The 26,991-nt window shown below is 37.3% G+C and overlaps 1 protein-coding gene across 1 annotated transcript in view; it reads left to right on the top strand.

Annotated features, from left to right (window-relative positions):
* The window catches only part of ClC-a (chloride channel protein 2), a 388,967-nt gene that overhangs the window by 79,347 nt on the left and 282,629 nt on the right, over positions 1 to 26,991 (top strand). The window contains exons 8-9 of the mRNA XM_090392133.1: positions 647 to 772; positions 10,432 to 10,516. Coding sequence (XP_090248259.1) covers positions 647 to 772; positions 10,432 to 10,516 — 211 coding nt within the window. The remainder of the gene's footprint in view (positions 1 to 646; positions 773 to 10,431; positions 10,517 to 26,991) is intronic.

Here is a 26,991-nt window from a genome sequence, read left to right as displayed (position 1 = left end):
AAACCTCCCTAAAAAATTTCTGTTTTGTCCAGAGGAGAGCAATTTGGCTCATACATGTTCTCTCCCTTATAGACTCACTTAAACCTTCACTCACATTCATAAGGTTTTCAGCCCTTTGTCCTTTTTATGGGTGTTTTCCATGGTCATTACTCTGCTGACAACAATCATTCCTTCACTTTCTGCTGGGCCTGTTAAAACTAGAGTGGCAACTTCTCAACATCCCTTTTCATTATAAGTTCAAACCCATTAAACCTGTTTCTTCTTTTCCTCTTTTATTCCATCTACCTTTTTCTCTGGAACAGGCTCCCTCATGAAGTGTTCGCAAACAACTGCAAGGTTACAGTTGTTCTTTCCCAACCCTTAACTGTTTTAACTTACATATAGCACTGATTTACTGTAAGTTCTTCTACCTCTTATGTATGGGAGTATTAAAATAACAAACAAACAAAAAAAAAAAAGACACACATGACAGCTTGTACAGATGAGATGATATAGGGAGTGAGAGGGTCTGAGCATGGGGAGGAGGAATAACCATCTGGACTGTTAACTTATTGGTGGTAGTAGTTCTGTTGAGGACTTTCTTATGTCTTTCTGGTTATACATTAATATGTGGTTTAATTCATATTAATTTATATCTTAACTTCAGGAGTGTTATTCAGCATAGAAGTAACATCAGTATTTTTTGCTGTAAGAAATTATTGGAGAGGCTTCTTTGCTGCATGTTGTGGAGCTATGATATGGAGACTTTTAGCAGTGTGGATCAAAGATGAAGGTAAATAATTTTTTTCCTTTTAATGTTCTATTGTTAATAATACAGTAATCCCTCAATTATCCAACCACAGTGGATGAGCATTTTGCCAGTTGGATAACTAAAGGTACAATTATGGGATGCTGTACAAGAAGTCAGTTGTCATGCTAACCCACTCAAGGATCAGTTAACTAAAAATTCATTCATTTGAAGATTGGATCATTGAGAGATCATTGTAGTATGTTATTAGGTATTTAGTTTATTTGGTTATCAGTCATAAGAGCCATCAATAAATTAAAGATGCCAAGAAAATATATTCTTGCTTTAATCCCTTATCCAAGTATAAGCAAATAAACATTTGTGCATGAAGTAACATCATGATTGGACTACTTGTATATAGAGGCTAATGGCTTCACATTAATTGCCTTAATATTTATTGCTGTAAGAAATAAATACTATACTTAGTATAGTATTTACTATACTAAGTATAGTATTATAGCATTATACATATCCTTATGGATATGTATAATAGTATGCATTATAGGAAGGGCCACTGCCCAAACCGATTTCAACCTTTATTAAACAGGAATATAATATCTTTTGCATCTTTAATTTATAATATAACTTAGTGAAAAAACTTTCAGACATCTTTCTCTCATCCAGAGTATTTTAGTAATAAGGTGTGACACCTTTTGACTTCTTGTATATGGAAATATGACTTATACATTACTTCAACCTTGGTATCACTTCTGTATCTGGCTCCCACAGATGAGACCTCAATAAAGGTCGAAACCAGTTTGGGTAGTGGCTCTTCCCATAATCCATAGCATTATATAGTCCACAAGGAGATATGTGTATATTGCATTATAGGATATTAAGGCAATTAATATGAAGTCATTAGCCTCAGTATACAAGTAGTCCAGTCGTGATGTTACTTCATGCACAAATTTTTATTTGCTTACTTGAATAAAGCATTAAACCAAGAATATAATTTCTTGGCACCTTTAATTTATAATATAACTAAGTGAAAAAACTTTCCAAGAGCCATCAATAAAATAGTGTGTGGTATATAAGAAAAAAAATTTACAAAGACTTGGAGAGTATAATTTTCTTCATCTTGTACATTAGTCTGACAGTTGTGTTAATAGAAAACTTCCATAAACTTGAAAAATGAATTAATGTAAAGTTTATAATTATGTGAACTGATTAAGTTTACAGTAATTAAAAGTATATTTAAACACTAATGCCTGTGTGTGTGTGTGTGTGTGTGTGTGTGTGTGTGTGTGTGTGTGTGTGTGTGTGTGTGTGTGTGCGTGAACGCATTATATATAGACATTGTAGCTGACTTGTTTTGTTCAGAAAGACATTCCAGTTCAAGTCCCATCTGTAACTGTAGGAACTCTATTATAGCTTTTTCAGGCAGGAATACCTTAGTCCTGCCTGAAAAAGCTATAATAGAGTTAGAGAGTTAACACAGAAGAGAGGGCAGAATTTTTCTTTCTTAAACTTATGCTTCTCATAAAACAAAAAACTATACAATGTACCATAGCAATTTTAATTTAGTTTTTTAAAAACCTCAGTAATTTTTTTTTTGAAAGCTATTATTGTTAGTTTTTAGCATCTTTCATTCAGACACATGATGGGTTTCTAATGTTTTAAACATCACCTCTAATTTGCTGCCTGTTGTTCCTTATGGAATCAGTAACTTTCCCTTTTCTTGCACATTTCAAGAGAAAATACATCATAGTGAAACTCTTTGTTCTGATCATTATGAAAAATTGTAATCCCCCCCCCCCCCACTTCTCAAAAAGGTAAAAGTTTTCTCTTATTGGTACCAAGTTTTATCATTTATTGTTGGACAGCAATTATAGAAGACTAGAATATATCAAATGTCTTGCAGGATTCTATATGACCTCAAGTATTATTATTCAGGCCTCCATGGAGTCAAGAGACTCATCGTGGGGGGTCCTTCCTAGCAAACATGAAGTCAATAATACCACTCATTAACTGTTCTTGCTCTCACCAGGCATTGCCTCTATCAGGCAATGCGTTCCACCACCCTCCACACAAAGAAACCACTCCTCACCCTCTTGCTCACAGCTTCCTTTCACACTTTCCAGGGATGGCCCCTTGTTGTCGCTCCTTCCTGCTGCTCCACCAAGTGAAAGAACTCCCCAGCGTCCACCCTGTATGAGCAGTTGATGAGAGAATGGCATACACTGCCATTTTTTGGATTTTATCATATTGTCTCTCCTTCTATCCACCAAATTCTGCAGTCCACATTCCCTGAGCTGACCCTCATAATTAACATTGTACAGTCCTGAAACCATCTTTGTTATCTGCCTCTGCACCTTTTCCACAGTTAATTTATCCCCTTCAAATCCTGGGGACCAAATATGAGAACAATAGTCTAAGTGTGGTCCGATCGGGATCTTATACAATGGAATGGTAACTCTTCTATCTCTGCAGGTCAGCTTCCTTCTCAGTATTGCAGCAATCCTTTGGGTTACCGTCACCACCTTTAGAATATATGCCCCCTAAATTTCAGTTTTTTATTGATCATCACCCCCCCTAGATCTTCTGTCTTCCATTACTAGTACAGCTCCTCCAATCGAGTATGCAGCCTCCCATCGATGTATCCCAAACTTCAAGACTTTACATTTTGCTGCATTAACTCTCCCCCCCCCCCCCATTCATTTGCAGATCTGTCTAGTTTATTCAAATCCTCTTGCAGGGCTGTCACATCTGCAAACAACTGAATATCCCCTTGCAGTCCATTGACAATATCAGTGATATAAAGGTTAAACAATACAAGTCCCAGTACCGAGTGTCCTGTGGAACTCCACTTGTAACCTTCTGCTTCCTTGATATTGCCCCACCATACACAACTCTCTGATACCTATCGGACAGCCAATTCTGAATCCAGTTGACCAATCTGGCATCCAGACTCATGTGCTGCATCTTGAATATCAGCTTATCATGTGGCACCCTGTCAAATACCTTTGCAAAATCCAAAAAATGGCAGTGTATGTCTTTCTCTCATCAACTGCTCATGTCACTTTATTAAAAAAGGGAATCATATTACTTAAACAGGAGCACCCTTAACAAATCCATTTTGATTCTCACTGATTGCATTACCCTCATCTGCCCAATGCTGTATATAGTCTCTCACTAATTTCTCCAAGACCTTAACAACTACTGATGACACGCAAACTGGCCTATAATTAGATCTTCCAGTCTGCTACCACCCTTATGCAATGGCATTATCTTACCTTCGTTCCATTCCTTGGGTACCTTTCCCATAGATAGACTTTCATTGAAAAGCCAGGTCGAAGGAGCTGTCAGTTCTTTAGCACATTCTCTCAAAAGTTGTGGTGAAATACCATCCAGTCCCACTGACTGACATCCAGAGTACTCAGTATTTGGAACACACTCTCCTCTTGCACCTCTAAACCTCGAACCTGCCCCTCCCCCCTCTAGTATTAAAACCTTCTTCTCCAGGATAAAATAATCCAATAAAGTGCTTGTTGGACAACTCCACTATGTCCTCTACATCAGTCACTCTATTCCCATTTTTATTCCACAATCATTTCTCCTCCTGCTGGCCACATAGCTAAAAAAATTCCCTAGGATTTTCTTTGGAGCTTAGTGCCAATTTCTTCTCATATTCCAGTTTTGCCTTCCTCACCATACTAGTCACTCTCCTGAGTCTTATATTCTTCATGCATCTTCTCTCCACCCCTCTCCTTGTATTTCTTCCATAATCTCTCTTTCACCTGCAGTTCCTGTTTGATATTGTTTGTCATCCACTTTACACCAAATTGTGTCTGCTTCTTCACTCTGGAATACAGCTTACTATTGCCGCTAACAAATATTCCTTCACCATTTCCCAAGCACTAATGATATCCTGGCCTTCTAGTTCCGCCCTCCATGGAACTGCCCCAAGTTGATATTTAAGACTATTATAATTCAAGATATGTTGCCTTTTCTTTGATACTCCTGCATGTCTATTCATCTTCCATGTCAAAAACCACATGTCACTCTCTCCAACTGGGGGGGAAGAGAGATTCTCAGTTATTATCAGCTCTTCTGATGCTATGACCAAATCCAAAACTCTTGAACCTCTTGTTTCCTCTATTACATGTTGCCTAAGACATTTGTCCCTCAAGAATTCGAGAAATTCCATTACCTTATTACTATATGCATTCCTCTTCCCAGCTTATACTGCTGTAATTAAAATCACCCATGACAATAATTTTTCTTGCACTTTCCAAGCTCAACTGCATAAACATCTCCTGCTCCCCACCCTCTTTACTCCTTGGCTTGTAGCAACTCCCCACTAAATATTCTGTCTTGCCCACCTCTACCTCACAATATATGCTTTCAAAACTATTAGTGTCACTGCCTTCCACTCTTAGAGGACACAAGTCATCATCACTTATCATAAGCAGTACTCCACCACCATGTTTTCCCCTCCTATCCTGCCGAAAAATGCTGTACCCTGCTACTTCTATTCCTGTTATTATATCATCTTCCGTCAACCATGTCTCAGTGATTCCAATAATCTTTGGCCAGGCTGACGTTATCAGCGCCATCAATTCATCTCCTTTATTCCGGATACTCCAGTCATTAGTATAAAGCATAAAAATGTCACTGCTTCTATACTTATCATTATCCCCTCCAGACTCCACTGGACTCAGTGTTAACTGATGTCCTTTCCCCTTCCCCCAAGCACCCATTCCCACAAGAGGCCACCGCGGCTACCATCCACTCTGGGAACTCTAGTTTCCCTGCATTGACACACCGACTCTTTCAGAAAACAGCAATCTCTCCAAATGTCTATGTCTTTCCTCATTCAAATATAAGTGGTCTCTTGCATACAGTTCCTTTCTGTCCTCAAATGCCTGCCATGCATCCACATATTCCAATCCTCCCTTCTAACACATTCTGGCTATTATGCTATTCATTATTATGCTCTTCTGCTCAGCTCGTCACTATCACACCTGGGCAACACACACACACACACACACACAATCTTTGCTCTCTGTGTTTTTTTTTCGTATAACCTCAAGCAAGAATCTCAGCTTTCTCACCACCCGATTTACATTGCCTCTCAAGTCATTCATGCCCACCATCATAATCATCTCATCCACCCTTTCATCCCGCTTAATTACCATTGCCACACTCTCTATCGTTTCTCCAGACAAACACTCCTTTGGCATCCTATCTTGCCGGATGGCTCTATGATCCTATCAGATCATAAAGTCTCCATACATCACAGCTCTTACCACTCTGTTCCTTGAATGCTCACCTGCATCCCTCACTCTCTATCTCTCCTCTAACCCTTTCTCTTAGTGTTACCCCTACTTACCTGCTGTCCTGGCATCACTCTATCCCTTGTTCCATCACTTCCTCTCTCTGACTGTTTCCATTCTCTCCTCTTCTATTATTCTCATAACTCTCTCTCATTCTCTCCCTTCTACTGTTTCTGTTCTCTCCCCTTCTATCCTTCCCATACCTCTCTCTCTCATCCCCTGTCTTCCACTGTTTCTATTCTCTCTTCTTCTATCATTCCCATAACTCTCTATCACTCCTCCTCTGATTTGCCTTGCATTCAGCTCTTCCATTCACCTACTCTCATCTTTCATACTTCTCATCTCATTCCTGAGACATTCCACCTCCTCCTCTTTCAACTCATCTATCTCTCTGCAAGTTAGTCATTCTTACTCGTCATTCATCCTCTCAATCAAGACCATCTCCAAAAACTTCACAATCATTTGAGTCATCTTCGACACTCCCCACTCTTATTTTTTCATTCATATTTCGCTCGTTATTCTCACCTATCACACTACTTGTCTCTTGAGATTCTCCCACTCCTGATGCAACGAGGTTGGATATTGTAACATCTAACTCACTGAATTCCTCCCATTGCCTACATTTTATGCATATACACACTTCCCCTTCTATCACCCGCCACATATCCAACTGCTGGGACACATACATGCCACAAGTCCTGCATGCCATAAAATCATTTATTATGTTATGAAAATAATCCTTGAATGGGGGAGGACTTGGTGACACACCATTTGTAATTGGAGGTGTGGCTGCCGAGGAACTACTACAACTAAATGTTAAATACTATGTTATATGCTCTACTGTAAGCTAATTTACTTACGCTATGCTACAAGTATAAACTATATTTAACTATACTAAATAAATAACAAAAACTTATCTCTGCAGATGTGTCAGACTCTGACCTCTCTTCTCAGTAACCCAAAAATAACACAATATAACAACAAAAGTCCAAAAGCAGCACCACTAAAGAATACTTGTGTTACTGAGAAAAAAAAAAAAGTAGCACAATTCGTGACAGAGTCACACTATACACTGTTTAAAAAACACTTTTTTTTTACCACAACTCAAATCCACCGTCACCATTATCTATTTTCTAATATCTAATGAAGTAATAGAAAAAAATGCATGTACAAACCTTAACCATGGTTGATTGATAGTATAGCAAAATGGAATTTTGTATATTCAAATACTGTTAACTTTTCTTTGGATTAAGAACTTCAATACTTTTGTGTTTGGAAAATACCCACATGCAACTTTTTAAAAAAATTTTAATTACTAGTATATTGTACTATTTGCATGTACTTCCTCCAATTAAAAAAATAATAAAAAGCATCCGCAAAGAGATTTCTGAATTAACTATTATTGTTCAAATGAAACATGAAATAGATGTTGTAAATTGTAGCAAGATTCAGATGCATGGCTCATTGTTGCAATATGCTGTAGAGTAGCTTCTCTCATATCCTAATTCATTATATATGCAGGTCTTTTATATACATTGTCCATAGTTGATTTAAGATGAGAGCTTGGTTTTTATTAACATTGAGTGGGACAGTGTATCATTTCACTCATTTCTTTAAATCTACATAACTGTCGAATTCTATGTAAGACAGTTTAGTGAGCTGCCAATTTACTTGATGTTTTTCTTTGGTTGTGTGAAATTCTAATCTTGACTTATGTGGCCATTGTTTCTTCACATCCTTGACTTATTTTTTTTTGAGAAATTTCTCCAAGTTGACCTGTCTCTCCAATGCAAATGCAAGTATAGAAGATTTTGTATACCCCTAGTTGTTTAAGAGTTGGGTGAAGTTGTTTCAGCAATCTTAACATCATTGATATTTTTTGTAGTGGTTGAAAGGGAACTTTTAAGTCACATTGTGTTAAAACTTTCACGTTTTATCTGTAACATTTTGAATGGAAGGCAAAGAAACAGCACTTTGTTGTTCTCTTGTTGCTATATGTGTTTTAGGCTATGCGATGGACTTTTATTAAGATGCTGTTGATAGTGTTTAATTTTTCAGGAAATGACAACTTATACTAGAATATTAATTATGAAAAACTTTAATTAATACCTTCCTATATTTCAGCAATGTTTCATTGCCATCATTAGGGATCACAAAAAAACAATGATGTGTGAATGCAGACACTAACACTGAGCAAATGAGGCTGAATAGAGGTAACAGAATTGGGCCTAGAGTCCTAAATGGTATTCCCTAGCAGACTAAATTGGGTTTAAAATCATTAGCCCCATGACCAATTGGGCTAATGATCTTATGCTTCCCAAAGTACAAAAAATATCCATGATGTTAAGATTACCAAAACAACCTCACCTACTTCTTAAATTACCAGGAGCATACAAAATCTTTGGTACTTGCAGTATTTGCATTGGATAGATGGATCAACTGGAGAAATTTGCCAAAAGAATATGTCAAGGATGTGGAGAAATGATGGGCACATAAATCAGGACTGCTATTTCACAAAACCATAGAAAAACACCAGGTAAATTGGCAGCTCACTAAACTGTCTTATATGAATTCGACAGTTACGTTGAATATTGCAACAATGAGCCTTGCATCTGACATCTTGCTACAATTTTCAACATCTATTTCAAGTTTCATTTGAATAATAAATTGTTAATTCAGAAATCTCTCTCTGTGTACCTTTTTTATTTATTTTTTTAATTTGAGGAAGTACATGAAAATGATATATGAAACTAGCATAGTTCAACCACAGATGAGAGAATGAGAGAACCATCGATACTTCTGCGCATGGCAGAAGGCGAATCCATTCTGATAATAGGGTATTCAATCCATTTCGTGGGATGAGTGTTTCTTATTACACATCTGAAAATTAGCTTTTCTTTTATGAACATTCTAGTGTTTTTAAAGTGGTAACTGTTTTGCTTATATAACACTTGGAAAATTTTACATATAAAGCATGTGATTTCACATGTTGGTGACGAATCTGTACATCCTTTATTCTTTTCTCCCCTTCAACTTGAATTGGCTTTTCTTGGCACTCTGCCAGCCACAGTTCTCTCAACTGTGGTTAGACTATAATTAAATAATTTAAAAAAAAAAAAAAAAAAAGTTGCATGTAGTATTTGCCAGACACAAACGTAATGAAATATCAAGCCATGCAACTTGCATCTTTTTAAAATAGTTGTACTGGTACTCTACGAAAATCGATGAATGAGTGTAGCTCCATCTGAGTGATTACATTCTCTGCCATGTGCTTTATTTTTAATCCTGCCTTACTTACAATTTAGGACTTAGATGATTGTCATGTTTGCTAAAATAATGTCTACTTCTTACCTTTTGCTGTGCACTTTATTATAATTATCATGGATTAGAAAAAAAGTTTATTATACATATCTGTATACTTAAGCTGTTATCTCAATATATTACTAATTACTATATCTGGTATGTTAATGAAGAATTATAACCCGAAATTATAAAGAGTGGAGATTTTGCAGTGATATTATCTTCTTTGAATTTGCTTCTCATGACTTGTCTGCTTTTATATGAATTGTTGATGAATATAAGCCTGTTGTATTTTATATTATTATGTAATTAATTTTAGAAAATTTTAACTTACTTAGGAGAGTATAAATGTTGATCAGTATGGGAAATAAAAGCAGTGTAAATATGTATGGTGTATATATATATTGCTAGCCTGGTTGGCCGAGTGGTTAGCGTATCCGTTTTCCAGCCAGTAGGCTGCGAGTTCGGATCCCACCTTGGGCATGGATGTTTGTGATTGTCTGTGAAAATACTAGTGGTGGTGGTAGTTGGTGTAGTTCGTTTTAAGTTGGTGAATTGAGTAGTGGAGACAGAGTTGTAGAGTAGGTGCCCTCTCTTGATGAGTCTTTGGACTCCTTAGAGGTGTCATGTAATAATAAAAATAATAATATAGTACAGAAGATGTGCCTAAGTGGTAAAAATTAAAATGAAGTTTGATAGAAATTTATTCTGTATAGGCAAATATTAAGAAGAATTCAGAATTACTTAAGTTTTTAAATTTGTTTTATTAATACAATTTTTCAGTAATAGTATTTGTCCATTAAAAAACACAGTAATGAAGATAGGTTTTGTAATTGTTATTTAACTGAAAATTTGCATTTTCCACTCAGTTTTTAATCAACACTCCATTTTAACATAAGTGAAGAATCCCTGTTTGTGGATTCTTCACTTATGTTAAAATGGAGTGTTGATTAATTATGACTACTGTGCATGAATTCAGCTATATATTTTTATCTTGCATTAATGTCTAAAGAAGTAGGTTTTTAAGTAATGGATGTATGTTTAATTTCAAATGTTTTTATCTGACAGAAACTATAACTGCTCTTTTTAAAACAAACTTCAGAGTGGATTTTCCATTTGATCCTCAAGAGTTAATTGCCTTTGCTATTATTGGGTAAGAATAATTATTCTGTTTACACTGTAGTAATCAGTTATTGAAGTCCCATTTATGAAAATATTTTACATGAAAAAAATATTGTGATGTGTATATATTTATTGTAAACAGGTATTTTGGTAGCATCTTGGACAATTTCTTATCTTAAAGATTTCACAAAAGCCAAGAATGTCAAGGACTCAGTCTTCATTATTAAAAATTATGGAAACAACTACAATGTTACCGTAAGATTTCAGTTTAATATAAACAAATATAATATATTTGGTTTATATTAAACTGAAGTTTTAATATAACATAGTAGTTGTTTCCATAATTTTTAATAATGAATGCTGATCACCGTGTAATTATGAAGGAAAGGGTAAAGGATTCAGTGTGGAGAAATGCATTTATAACAAAATATCTTGCATGAAATTTTTCTTGGTTTGTCTTTCTTTAAAAAATAAAAAAAAAGAAAGGAAAAAAAAAAAAGGTGGTATTACAATTTTCTAGTCTGTCATGTGATGCCCTGTTGTGGAGAAGCAATAAAAAATCTTAGTGGATTCATGCAATTGAATACTGAAAATCTGAAAAGGAACAGTCATTAAACATGAATTTTAATTGTTTAAAAGTATCAACTGATAATACATCAAGACATTATCAGTTGATTATATACATATTATGGATTGATACCCATAATATCTGTTTGTCTTGACATAAACAGTTCCCTTATTTTGTAATGTTAGCAGTAGATAGCATTGTTTTTGGATATGAACATAGTTAGCTGTTTCCATTACTATATTCTGAATGATCTTTTTATTCAGTCGAAGTATTAATAGTAATACAACAATGAAGTTTCTGTATTTCTATTTCTGTATTAATAGTAATACAGAAACTTCATTATTTGAGAGAAGTTAGAAAATTTTGAACATTTAGCTAGTCTGTTAATAGTATACAATGTAAAAATGTATACCTTCTAAGAATTAAATGATCTCAAAAAATAAAAAATAAATATGACCTGACTACTTGTTACAAACCACATAAGAAATTGGCATCCCTTATATGCTCCACCAAAGACCAGCCACTTCCCCTAGAGCAGTGTTTCTCAACCTTTTTTGGATCATGCCCCACCTCACCGTCTCAAAGATTTCGATGCCCCACCTCAACATCTCAAAGATTTTTGATGTCCCCCCCCCTCTAGCATAATAATCAGCCAGATTTTGAAAAAGTATAATATAAATATGTATAAATATGTACATTTTCTAATTGTCCCCCAAAATATTCAAATTGCCCCCCTGTGGGGCGTATGCCCCATGTTGAGAAACACTGTCCTAGATCTACCTGGAGTATACCAGGTCCCTTGCAGCTGTAAACTGTCCTACTGCGGCCAAACAGGCAGGACAGCTAATATCAGGATTTCCGAACACAAAGACTACATCTGGCTTCGCTAATACAACCACTCAGGACTTGCGGACCATGCACTAGATACCCACCTCAGAATACGCTGAAAGAAAGCCACTTTACTATACCCAAATTTGTTGAGATTTGGAATTAGCCTCAGCTCTAAAAAACTTCCCAGCTCTAAAAACTCAACAAATTTGGGTGCATGAGACTGCCCCAAATTTGGGAAGCTTGCATCCTTAGAACATCAGCCCAATAGCCAAGACAACCCATTTTAGCCTGCTAGGGGGCACCTCTAGGACTCTAGGAACAACGATAGTTACTCTCTTTGGCCTCATTTGCTCGTTGTTAGTACCTGCGTGCACACATCATAATTTTATGTTCCCAGAAGATGGCAATGCAATATTGCCGAAATATAGGAAGGTACTGATTAAATATTTTAAATTAATATTTTAGTATACGTTGTCATTTCCTAAAAAATTTAAAGTAGGAGATGTATAAGTTTGATAACTTTTTATCATCATTATCACCATCATGCATATCAAGGATTTAGGCCTAGCATGGCCTGTTCCGGCCTTAGAAGTCATCGTTGAATCATTTAAGAGGACATCCTGGTTTTCTTTTTTCCTCATGGCTTGTTTTGGTAATCTTTCTGTTTTCATTCTTTGAACGTGTTCCATCCATTTATGTTTATATTTTTTAATTTTTTCTATTACTGGTTCTTGGTTTAATTCTTTCATAATTTCTTCATTTCTTTTGTGATCAAATAGGGTATACTTTGCAGTTTTTCTCATAAACTTCATTTCTGCTGTTGTTAATCTTTGTTTGTCTTTTTGTTTTATTGTCCAGATTTCGTTTTACATTAAGACTGGTAAGGCTAATGTATTGTATACTTTTAGTCTGGTTTGTTTTTGAACTAGGTTTGTTACACCTGTTATTTTTAAATATTTTGCAATTTTTACTTTTATATCTTTTTCATTTTCATATGTGATCGTACATCCTTGGTAATTAAATGAATTCACCTGTTCTAAGATCTTGTTATCTATTACTATTTTAGTTCTTGCTGGATCTTGTCCTTTAAAAGCCATAGTTTTTGATTTTTCTGTTGATATTATCATACCATAATCTTTGGATATCTCATTTAGATCTAAAATAGCTTTCTGTAGTTTATCTTCAGAATTTGTAATTATTATTTGGTCGTCAGCAAAGAGGAGAGTGTGATAACTTTTTATCAAACTATAAAATTTTAACCAATGTATAAGTTTATCTACAAGAATTAAATAAACCCTGAATATGAAGGATTTCTCAACTTTCATAATTTTATGTCAAATAAACAATGACTAAAAAAAAACCATCTAACTAAATAGCATTAAGAAACCAAATAAACTTTTTAAACTGAAACTTTTTTATCAGAAAGTTCTGAATGTTTCCATTTTGAGTGAAAGGCATAAAATATAGTATTTATTTTAAATTGGAAAATTGCTAACAATATCTCTAAATTTTCAGGTTGATGTTAAGAGGAGAAAACATCCATCTAGGGGTATTTTCTAAATTAATGAACTAAATTTATTTTGCAGCTGTTGAATTATAATTCCAATATTTTTGCTGTACTTTGCTTTGTGTCTATGAAAATGTCTTGTGACATTTTCATAGGCACAAAGAAATGCACTAATCATATGCATATAGACATACTGCAGGAAGGCAAACACAGACTGAATGTAAACGGTAGTATCCCGCAGTCCTAACTGGCACCCTCTATGGGTGCGGGGATGGGATTTTGCTGATGGTCTCCAAGATTATTGGTAATGTGAAGCAGCCAAATTTGTTCAGATTTGGACAATGTTGTAGTGCTCTGGCTGATTCTGCAAATCTCTGAGATGTATATCTCGCTATGACAAAAATGAATCAAAAAGAAGGACTGTGATGGCATGTGATTCAATGTGTAGGCTATGTAGAAGGAACAGATGTGAGTTTTTGGATGTGTGGAGTGAGTTTGAGGGAAGATTGGATTTGTATAAGAGGGGATGGCCTACACCTGAATTCGTTTGGTATCAGGAGTCTGGAAAAACTAATAACTGGTATGAGACCTAACACAGAGAGTCAGGGAAACTAAATTATAAAGGGAGGAATGATGTGAATGTGAGTGTAAGAACGAAAATGGTATATAACTGTGTTATTGATGGGAATGGGATTTGTAATGGGAATGTTGACGAGGTGAGAACGATTTCGGGATTGTGTTCGTCCGGTTCGGACCAGTCATATGTGTGCAAAGATGTCTACATGTGTAAAGCATTAGAGAAGAATAGAGATCTGCAAGCTGTCCAATTGGGTCAGGCAGACTGCAAACAAGGGTATACTAAAGAACATGAAGGTAGATTATTAATGTCTGTACACGAATGCCAGGAGAATCAGAAACAAAGGGGTAGAGTTTGTTGCCTTAGTCAGTATGTTGCGACCTCAGATTGTAGGAATTAGTGAGACCTGGCTATCAGAATCAGACCTATTAACTGGTATCGAGTGTCATGGGTACAGTATTTTTAGGAAGGATAGAGTGGATAGGAGAGGAGGGGGCGTGCTGCTAATGATATTGGATGGCTTAAATCCAGTTAGAGTTGAGACCTATCAATGTAGTAATATTACTAACAATATTTCACGTGGCAGTGAGTTTGAAGCCATCTGGTGTGAGGTGGAATCTAATAAGACAAATTACACAGTGGGGTGTTGTTACAGACCTGGTGGATTGGTTGCTGGCGATGAAGAAATGCATCGCCAAATAGAAAAGATGAGCACGAAAAGAGTAATCATAATGGGAGACTTCATCATCATCATCAAATTCCTGCCATGTACCCTCAAGGGGTGTACAGGATATGACAGTACTACATGAAAAAATTACATCATTACTAACTTCCTATCTACAATTTTCCTCCAAATCAGTCTGTTACTTGTCAAGACTCCAACATTATCAGATCTTATATTTCTATCGTCTAAGGCACTTTGTACCGTATCAATCCACCTATATCTTGGTCTTCCTCTGGGTCGTTTTCCTGCCAACCTGGCAGAGAACACTTGTTTTGCTAATCTTTCCTCTCCCATTCTATTTAAGTGACCATACCACCTGAGATTAGCTCTGCTAACGCATTCCTGGAAGCTGACAATGTCAAGTTCTTTCCTAATATCCTCATTTTTAATATGATATTGCCATTGATGCCATCTGTTCACGCCTCTAATCTTTCTCAGGACTCTCATATCTGCGGTCTCTAGTCTTTGGTCAAGTGTTTTACTTCTGACCCAGCTTTCAGATCCATAAGTTAAAACTGGTTTGAACACTGTCTTGTATACAGCTAATTTAGTGTTCCGACTAATTTCTCTCTTATTCCATATGAATTTATTCAATTGACTTCCCACCATACCAGCTTTGCTGATTCTGTTGTCTATTTCTATATTTAATTTACCATCTTCACTAAAAATCGTGCCTAAGTAGCTGAAATGTTTTATTGTTCCACAAGTTCTCCATTCACAACACAGTTGACATTTTCAATGATTCTGCCTATTTTTATTGTCTTTGTCTTTTTATTGCTGACCTTCATACCATATCTATTACAACAGCAATTGAATTTAGTTAGAGAATCTTGCAGACTTGTAGCGGATTTATTTAGAAGTATAACATCATCCGCATAAAGCAAAGAGCTGACATTAACATCTCCAATTTTGATATCAGGTTTAATACCACTTTCCTTCATAATGTGATCCATATAGATAATGAATAACAGAGGGGATAATGTACATCCTCGTCTCACACCAGATTTAACATTAAACCATCTTCCTGTACTTCCTTCAATTCTTCCTTCCTTTAATGGGAGACTTTAATTATACAAATATTGATTGGGTAGCAGTAGATCTCATGAGAAAAATGAAAATGCATTTATTGAGCTGTTACGGGACAACTTCCTCAAGCAGCATGTGACAGAAGGAACTCGAGGTCAAAGAGTGCTAGATTTGAGTATAGTGTCAGAGGGCATTTCAGTTAAAGACGTAACTATTCTGCCTCCAGTTGGTGACAGTGATCATGCGGTACTCACTTGGGAAGTGACTAAGTTTATGAACGTTCCATTCAGAAAAAGGTTACATGTTGAGCTACAAAGCAGGAAATTATGACTAACTGAGGAGTATACTGAATTCAGTGGAATGGAATCGGTTGCTGGATGGAAAGGATATCGACAGTGTATGGGAAGCATTTAAACAATATTTAAACGATGCGATATCAGAATGTGTCCCGAGAGTTTGAAGAATAAATAGAGCAGGAGTCAAATGAATGTGTAATCTTATTAAGCAAGAGATTCGTAAGAAAAGGACGATGTGGAAGGAATACCGTTTGCATAAGGATGATGTCCGTTATGAACGTTATAAGCAGCAGGCTAGAATAGTCACAACTGTTGTACGGAAAGCAAAGTCTGATTATGAAAAGAAACTGGCTCTGTGTGCTGAAGACAACCCACAAGAATTCTATTGATATGCTGCAAGTAAAAGAAAGAATGAATATGAAAGAATAACTCTTCTAAATCCATATGGAGTCAGGGTTACTGATGCAGAAGAGGTTTTTCAGTTAATGAGTGCCCATTTTGTTAAAAGCTATCAACCTAGTGAATGCAACATTGAGCTCACTGTTACCTCTTCACTATATGAAGAAACGCAGGTGTGTGATGCCGAGGTATTAGGGCTGTTGCACAAACTGAATAAGAATTCAGCAATAGGGACTGATGAAATATCAGCATGTGTGCTAAAAGATTGTTCAGCTGAATTGATCATTCCTTTGACCAGGATGTTTAATGTGAGTCTCAGAACAGGGAAGATTTCGCAGGAATGGAAGGAATGTATAGTAATTGCATTGCATAAGGGTGGTGCAAAGACCGATGTATCAAACTATCAACCAATTAGTATCTCAGGAGTGGTGGTGGTGGTGAAGATTTTAGAAAAATTAGTTAGGGCCTGCATTCAGAAATGGGTTGACATTGCTCACATTCTATGACAATGTTACCATTGAACTAGACAAGGAGAATGGATACACCATGATACTTTTGGAATTTGTTAAGGCTTTTGACAGAATACAACATGACAGACTGCTGCATAAATTGGAGAAAATGAGTTTGGGTTATACAACATTAGCAGGGATAAGAGGATGGCTGACTGACAGATATCAAAAAGTGGTATACGGGGGTGGTCTGAGTCTGCAAGGTTTAAGGTAACAAGTGGTGTACCACAAGGATCAGTGCTTGGTCCACTGTTATTCAATCTGTACATTAATGATATTCGGAAGGATTTGACAAGCGACATACAGTTATTTGCTGATGCTGCTGATATGCAATCCTTGCAGAATGATTTGAATAAGCTGGAATTGGGGACATGGGAAAATGGGTGTCAGTTCAATGTCAGTAAATGTAGTCATTCACTTCGGCATGATTACCTATCCAATGTAGTATTATATTGATGGGATTCGATGAAGAAACTGATGAGGCTAGGGATCTTGGAATGTTAATAGATAGGAAGTTGAAGTTCAGGGGCCATGTGGCAAAGATTGCAAATACAACTCAAAAGATAATTGCAATGCTCAAATGAATGTTCACATGTAAAAATAAGGATGTCATTTTGCCTCTTTACAAGGCCTTGATAAGACTTCACTTGGACTATTGTGCACAGGTCTGGTCTCCTGGTTTCCGATGTGATTCTGATATATTGGAGAGAGTACAAAGGCGAGTGTTAAAAATGATATCAGGATTGTGGAATACTGATTATGAAGCCAGGTTGGGAATTTTTAGATTGCAGACACTAGCAAACAGGAGAAAGAGGGGGTGATATGATTGAGACTTACAAACTGCTGAAAGGGTCATACAGGATTTCAATTTATGGAGGGTGGGGAAAGGACGAGAGGGCATCCTTGGAAGCTGAGAATGAAGGCTGCTAAGAAGGGTGTAAGGTCTAGATTTTTCTCTCAGAGGGTGGTGCGTGATTGGAATGGATTGCCATTGGATGTTGTGAGTGTAAGCAGTGTGAATTAATTCAAGAATAAGTATGATAGCTGGTGTGTGTGTGTGTGTGTGTGTATGTAGTATGTGGCCTCCCTCGATGAGTCTCTGACTCCCTGGAGGTCTCTCTTAATAATAATAATAATGATATATCTGCTTTTGTATAAAACGGAGGTCCCCCCCTTCCTTTTCCATTGAATTCAGTGATCTCGTATTGATGTCATGGTCTGCCAAGCTAGAATGCCTGTGGTGTAGATAATGGACATAGTTTCTGTGAGAGAGACTGTTTCTAAAATCTACCATAGGACTACAACATTTTCCATATTTAAACAAATTTGGCTGTCTCACATTATGAAAAATTTGGAAAACAATCACTTTGAGATCTTCAGCAAGATCCTACCACTGCACCAGTTAGGTGTAAGCAATATTTGGAACTGATAACATTTGATGTTGAGAAGGCAGATGTTTATATATAAATAGAATTAAAGAAAGATTTAGTGGATGGTCATATTTTTGAAGTCTAGATCCTCTGTTTATTTCTTAGGTTCCATTAACGTCAGAACTTTGTACATTCAGTTGTCCCTTAACCAAAAAAAAAAAAAAAAAAAAAAAAAAAAGATTTAACAATGCGAATGATTTTCACTTGTTTACACTCATGTGCTTGGAAGTATTTTTCCAGTTCAGAAGTTTTTAATTCTTCTTTGTTAAGTGTATTATTTTCCTTTAAAAATTGATCACTCACATTGGGAAAATTTCCTGTTCATTTTCCTTCCCTTGACTGGGAATATAGCAAACTTTTTTTTTTTTTTTTGTAATATTTTTATTTTTGGTAATGTCCACATAGAAAGCAGAATCTCAAACATATATGTTAAATTCTTTGCAATGATCCATAAATGGTTATAAAATTTTTTCCCTGCCTAACAGTATCTGCATGATATAATAGGTCTTCATGCTGAAGTTCATTCATTTTTTTCTTAGCTGTGGTATAAGTAATCTTTCCACACTTCCTTGAACAAAATTTACAATCCATAACATTTTGTATGTTTGGCATTTTACTACACCTGGCATGCCAATGAATTATACAATAGTAAGATAAGAAATCCGAAAAAGTATCATTTGTAAACAGAATGAAAAATTCATTTATTTTGCCAGTTATTGAAGCTGTTCCATCATTGAGACAAGTTTATAAATGGAAATATTATTCATCTATATGTATATATTTTTAAAAGTATGATAACCTTTATTGCTGTTCCCCTTTAAGATATGTGATTTAAGAAGTTTTGTTTTGTGCTAATGGCCTCAAAAAACTATATGAAGACATACATGGAATTAACACTTAGATGTTTCTTTTCATACAAGTTGAGCATGTGAGGAATTGTATATTCTCCCTCCCACCTGAATATATGAGGAATTAAAAAAAGACCCCCTTCTCCCCCCCCTCAAAAATATGAAAAGATAAAACCAGATTATTCATTTATGTGATAGAAGACAAATGCATACCTAAATAAAGAGCAAGCAAAAATCATAAAAATTCCACACTCTGCTATCCATGTTAAACGGGGTCGGCGCACCAATCTTTAACCTTCCTCTTCCAAGTTCTCCGGTCCAGGGCATCCTTCGGACTCCATCCTTTCTCCCTAAGATCCTCTGTCACCTTATCCCTACACCTGAGCTTGGGCCTGCCTCTTTTCCTCCTTCCCTCCAACTCCATATACTCCTCACCCTTCCTTTCTACATGTCTGAACCACCTCAGCCTACTTTCTTGTATCTTCTTGCCAATTGGTCCCATCTTAATCGTCCCTCTGATGTAGTCATTCCTTATCCTGTCCTTCTTTGTCACACCACTCATCCATCTCAACATCCTCATCTCCGCTACCTCCATCATCCTCTCCTGTGCCTTGGTTATAGGCCACGTCTCCGCACCATGGAGCATCGCCAGCCTCACCACCATCTTATACAGCTTTCCTTTCCTCTTACAACTCACTCTCTTGTCGCACAGGACCCCGCTCATCTTCCTCCAATTCATCCAACCGCATGTTATTTGGTGCTGTATTTCTTCATCCAAGTCACCATTCCTCTCGACAACCGACCCAAGGTACTTGAATTTCTTCCCTGAAATTAGCCTTTCACCCTGAAGTTGTATGATTAATTCTCATGCCTCTCTCCTCCAATACCTTTCTCCACTCTTCCAGGGTATTTTCAAGCTTCTTTCGGGATGATTCGCATAGAACAATGTCGTCGGCAAACAGCATGCTCCATGGTGCCTCCTTCTTGACATCCTCCACTAGTACATCCATGACCAGGTCAAAGAGGTAGGGGCTCAGAACTGACCCTTGGTGTAGCCCTATGACAATGGGGAACCCTTCTGTCATGCCGACACTAGACCTGACCTGAGTTTCTGTTCCCTCATACATCTCCTTCACCAACATCACGTACTCTCCGACATCCCCACACTTCCATACCTCCTGCCTGGCCACTCTGTCGTATGCCTTTTCCAGGTCTATAAACACCATGTGCAGCTCCACTTGCATCTCTCTATATTTCTCCATCAATCACCTTAGCGCAAATATCGCATCTGTTGTCCCTCTTCCTGGCATAAATCCAAACTGCTCCTCACCAATTTTCGCTTCCTGCCGTATCCTCCTTTCAATTACTCTTTCCCATATCTTCAATGTGTGTGACATCAGCTTGATTCCTCTATAGTTGCCACAGTCTTGAACATCTCCTCTTCCTTTGTAGATTGGGACGAGAATACTTTTCCTCCATTCCTCTGGTATCTTTTCCTGTTGGGCTATTTTCCTCATCAGATCCCATAACATATCCATGCCCTCACTGCCCAAACTTTTCCACACTTCCCCAGGTATCTGGTCTGCCCCCACAGCCTTTCCATTCTTCATTTTTCTCAGCACCCAATCCACTTCCTCTCTACTTATGTCTTGCACTGGTCTCTCGTTTGCCTCTCCATCCTCACACCTCTCTCTCTCTCTCTCGGATTCTCCTCATTTAGTAGTTTATGGAAATATTCTTTCCATCTTCCTCTGATTTTGTCCTCCTCTTGCAATACTACTCCTGAGGCATCCTTTATCTGCTTGACTGATGTTTTATGTCTTTCGAGGCCTTATCTCTGGTTTTCGCTATTCTCAACATCTGAGCTTCACCACCGTTTCTCTCCAGTTCTTCATAAACCTCATCAACTGCCCTCGCTTTCGATTGGCTTCACTTCACTTCATTCAGCAACAATTTTCCCAGTCTCCGAACACCAAATCCATTCAGATGAAAAATATCCTTCTTGTATAAGTCCTTTTGCCCATCAAACTCACTCCACACATCCACAAACTCCACACCACTCCTCCTGCATAACCTACAAAAAATCCCTAAAAAAGCTCTACTTTCCCTGATTCTGCACATCTACTTCACTTCATTCAGCAACAATTTTTCCAGTCTCCGAACACCAAATCCATTCAGATGAAAACCATCCTTCTTGTATAAGTCCTTTTGCCATCAAACTCACTCCACAAATCCACAAACTCCCCACCACTCCTCCTGCATAACCTACACATAGAGTCATTCGCAATTATGGCCCTCCTTCTCAACTCTACTATGTCATACTGCAGCAACAGTCTAACTATCTTAACTCTTTCACTCTTTTCTTTTGCTACTGCTAGTAATTCTTTCAAGTCCTCTCTCATAGCAAATTTTTCGCCTTTTAAATCATTCATTCCGGCCACTACTATCATTTCTTTCACCTTATGCTTCTGTGCTGTAATAGTCTCACTTACATTATTAATTTTTGCTCCCGGAAAGCAGATTTTGTCAAACTCTCATCTATTACACCTTTTACTACTGAATCACCATATAATACTCGCTCCTTAATTTTTCTTTCACTCCCGATCATGTTCTCATTTATCTTATCATGCACTTGCTTCTTTTTGTTAGGTGATCCACTCGGTAGACATTTTTATAATCAATCCAGCTGCTCCTTCACCCTATGTATCACTCCGTGCAACCGAGCTATCTCCCTCATTGCAGCTAACTCTTTATTTTTTTTTATCAATCAAACCATTCTCTCACCCTGCACTTTTATTTTCACCATCAACTCTATCACTTTTAAACTCACTCTCTATTGCTATCTGGCGTTACATCACAATTTTCTATCGCATTCTGACTTTCGTCCACCACGTCAATCTCACAACCTGAGACGCACTTCAGATCCTCACTTTCATGACACTTTCCTACTACTATCGCTCTCAAACCAAACTCCTGCCGCTCTCAGCAAAGCATACATTCCACAGATCTCGCACTGGAGAATTCCCTTTGGTTAAATTTAAAAAAAAAAAAAAGATTTGGAAACCATTGCCTTTCTTTGCTTTGGTGCCATGTGCTACGCTATGCTACTTATCTAACGTGTCTTATCAAAATATTAAATTAACTCTATTTACGCTACGCTACGTATCTAACGTGTCTTATCAAAATACTAAATTAACTCCATCTAAAACAAACTTTTTAAGCTAAACTAATTAACTCTGCAATATATTCTAATCCTAGCACAATTTTTAAACTAATAATGCAATTTTTTTAAAAAAAAAAATAATAACTTATCTTTCAGAGCTCTTCAAACACAGTACCACCATCAACGTGCCCTCTTATTCCCATACAAAGTCTGCATAGCACTTGTTTATTTTATTTTATTATTTTTTTTTACAGATGTCAAAGGCTTTAGGAAATCTTAAATCTTATTTGGATTTGTTTACAAGTGTTGCAAATTTTAATATGAGCAACTGCAAAGCTGGAATCTTTTCTTAAGCAATTTAGGTTATGCTGAATTTTTCTGTTGGACTGCTTTTGCACCTTTGTTGGAAAACCAGTATTAGCAATAGGAGATTTTGTTTTGAATAAGGAATGAAGACCTTCATTTCAGCAAGGATTATTTAAGTTCTATGGTATCTGCTACATCAGACAGGCAGGATGATCTGGAGACACCCATATGGAAGAACAGCGGGCACACAAATTGGGATTAGCATTTCATACAACCAAGGAAAAACATTATTATTATTATTATTAACATTTGACCTCCATTGAGTCAGAGAATCATCATGGGAGGTACTCACTATTGCATACAATGCTCATCCAACTGCATCTTAAACTGATTCATCGTGTCTACATCCACAACACACAGGCAATGCATTCCACTCACCTGCTTCTCACTTCTTTGCTCACACCCTCCTTATACAGTTTCCAGCAATGGCCTCTTGTTCTACTCCCCTCTCCCATTCTATGAAAAATCTCTTCCATGTCTACCTGATAACAACCCCTGACCAGCTTATATGTCTCAGTCATATCCCCTCCCCTCCTCCTATTCACAAGGCTCTGCAACTTACATTCTCTTAATCTGTCCTCATACTCCACATTACAAAGACCACTGACTACCTTTGTGAATCTTCTCTGCACCCTTTCCAACATATCCTCGTCACCATGAAAACCCACCAACCAAATCTGTGCACAATAATCCATATGAGGCCTGATCAAGGGCTTATACAATGGCATCATGACCTCTCTATTTCTGCATGTCAGGGTCCTCCACATTATTGCCATTAATCTGGCAATAATGATGGCTGAACTGGATAAGTTCAGCCATCACTGTATCCATATCCATCCCCATATGCTGCAGTTTACTGATTAGAATTCCATGTGGTATCCTGTCAAAGGCCTCAGTAATGTCCAGCAGGTATCACTGTAAATCCATTACCTTTATCCAGTTCAGTCATCACTGTATTATAAAATGTGAGCGAGTTACCTACCCTTCACAAAACCATGCTATCCTCCATGGTTTACGGAACAGTCGTCCCCAACATTTCGCCCCCTGTAGATAATGAGTAGGTTACAAAAATATAAATACAGTCAACTCTCAATAACTCGAATTTTTAATGAAGTCCCAGCCCCTTCAGTGGAGATTCAATGTTAAACTCTCTCGATTACTCGAACCGAATTTCCGATAACTCGAACTTTTCCGAACAAATTTTTAAAATTACATTCATGTACGAATTGTCATGTAGCTTTTAAACTAATTTCTCCCCTTTTGTATGTCTTCAGAGTTCTCTTTCCACTGTGAAAGTATTAACTGGAACTGTTAATCCTTTCACAATGGAAAGAATACATACTCGACCACGAGGGTGATAGTCATCACTATCGCCCTCGTGGTTAGTGATGGACATGGGGGGGGGGACAGTGGATAGTGCGTGTTTGCTGTTTTCGCTGCCTCATTATCGGCGATGCATTGCGTGAACAAGCTGAGCGTCGCAGGCAGTGCAATATCTATATATTATTTTTATAGATTCTTGATTGAATTAATCCTGCGTGTACAATGGCAAAAAGTGTTCCATCAATAAAAGGCAAAAGAAAATTGGTAGATGATGAAAACCACATTTACGTGTTTTCAAAGAGAACTGTAGATGAACAACATGGAATCTGGGTTTGTGAAAAACGTTCCACCTTTTGGACAGGGGGTTTGGAAGGCCCAGTTGTGAAAGTTGTAACTAAACATAACCATGCAGCTCAAGCTGCAAGGTCAGAAGCATTGCAGTTGATTGGTCAAATATGGCAACATGCAACAACCACGAACGAACAGCCACAACAAATTGTTGCATCAGTAATTGCAGAGGCTCATGCCAGTGTCGCGGCATTACTTTCTAGAAAGGATTCACTTAAATGAACATTCGTCATGTTCGATGCAACAATGGTACTCCTGCTTTACTGAGCAATCTCCTGGACCTAGTAATTCCACAAAATTATCAAGAAATTATTATCGATGGCAGTGTACAACAGTTTTTGATGTATGATTCTCAGGACGAACTGCTCCCGGGTCGCATGCTTATTTTTTCAACTAGTAACAATCTTCAGTTATTAGTGTGTTGCCAGGAGTGGTTTTCTGATGCAACTTTTAGCACAGTACCCACTCATTTCCAGCAGCTTTATACAATTCACGTGGTTCAATTCAATGCAGTTATTCCAGTGGTCTATGCGCTTCTGCCAAATAAAACTCGTGCCACATACGTCAAGTTGCTTCAAGAAGTTAAAAATCTATAATTGGGTCTCCAATCCCAGTGACTTATGACAGATTTCGAACAAAGTGCCATGCAAGCCTTCCAACAAGAATTTCCTAGTATTGTAAATGCTGGTTGTATTTTTCTTCTTTCCCAAAGCCTTTGGCGAAAGGTACAGAACGAAGGTTTAAAAGCCTGATACAAACAAGACCATGAATTTGCTTTGGATTCGAATGATTCCAGCATTGACATTTATTCTTCTTGCTAACGTTATTCAAGCATTTGAAGATTTAGTTGAAGCTGATGACTTCCCCATTGAAGCTATGGTGATTGCAAACTACTTTGGAGATACATATATTGGAAGAAGACAATAGAGAGGCCGGCAATTACTCATTTTTGCCATCGAATTGTGGAATGTTTACACACGAGCACTGAATGATCAGCAACGTACCAACGCCGTGGAGGGGTGGCACAGGAGATTTTAGGAAACTTGTGCTACTTTATTCCCAAATATTCATCGATTCTTTAAAGAAACAACAAGGGTGCACAATTTTGAAATTACACAACTAATTACACAACTTTGAGTTTTAAACAATAATAATGTGCATTTATTCTATTAAAACAAAATAAATTAGAATTATTAAAAAATTAGGTGTATTATTTACATTTTTGTAGCTTACTCATTATCTACAGGGGGCGAAATGTGCTGGGGGCGACTTTTCCGTATCCCAATGGATATAGGGTTGGTGAGATGGATAGGAGGGTGGTTGATGGAGAGATATCAGAGAGTAGTTTATTCAGGAGTGGAGTCCAAAAGAAGGCACACCACTGTTACTAGTGGTGTGCCACAGGGTTCTGTTCTTGGACCGCTGCTATTTAATTTGTTCATTAATGATATAGGAAAGGATCTGAGAGGAACTGTTCATTTATTTGCTGATGATGCAAAGTTGGGTAGAGCAATAGTGAATGCACATGATGTCAAACTTTTGCAGGATGATTTGAATGGATTGGCAGTCTGGGCTAATGAGAAGATGTCAGTTTAATGTAGCAAAGTGTAAGGTTATGCATTGTGGAGTGAAAAAATTAACGGCAGTATATCTTATTGCTGAAACTGTACTCCAGGAGGTTGATGAAGCCAGAGATTTGGGTCTGTTGGTGGATAGGGAGTTGAAGTTTAGGGGGCACATAGCAAAAGTGGCTTAATCAGATAATTTGGTTGCTGAAGAATACTTTGATGAGTAGAGATAAGCAAGTTGTTGTTCGTCTTTATTGGGCCTCGATAAGACCTCATCTTGACTACTGTGCCCAGATCTGGGCCCCTGGGCTTCATCTTGATGGGGAGAAGGTAGAGGATCCAGAGGCGAGTGACCAAGATGATAGCTGGTCTATGGAATGAACCTTACGAGAACAGGTTGAAGATCTGTGGGTTACAGAAATTAGTCGATAGGCAGAAAAGGGGTGATATGATTGAGACATTCAAATTACTGAAGGGTTTTTACAAGATTAATTCAGAGGAAATTTTTCAGAACAGGTCTGGTGATCGGAGAACTAGGGACCACCCATGGAAACTGAGCAAGAGTGTAATTAGCAAGGGTGTTAGAACTAGGTTTTTTACTTGGAGAGTGGTAAACGAGTGGAATAAGCTGCCAGAGTTTGTTGTGGGTGCCATGAATGGAAACTCCAAGGAGCCAGATAAATTGAGAATACAGAGAAATATTAGGGGCATGAACAGTTGGCATCAGTGGCAATATCATATTAAAAATGAGAATATTAGGAAAGAACTTGACATTGTTAGCATCCAGGAATGTGTTAGCAGAGCTAATCTCAGATGTTAATTTCATATCACATAAACAGAATGGGAGAGGAAAGATTAGCAAAATAAGTGTCCTCTGCCAGGTTGGTAGAAAAAAGACCTACGGGAAGATATAGGTCGACTGATACATAAAAAGTGCCTTAGAAGACAGAAATATAAGATCTGATAATGTTTGGAGTCTTGACAGATAACAAATTAATTTGGAGGAAAATTGTTGATCAAAAG

This window comes from Typopeltis vanoorti, chromosome 4, assembly GCF_054136105.1.
Source record: "Typopeltis vanoorti isolate ZY-2024b chromosome 4, IOZ_Tvanoo_1.0, whole genome shotgun sequence".
NCBI lineage: Eukaryota > Metazoa > Arthropoda > Arachnida > Uropygi > Thelyphonidae > Typopeltis > Typopeltis vanoorti.
Note: the sequence above shows the minus strand (reverse complement) of the source record. Positions and strands in the feature narration are given on the sequence as shown.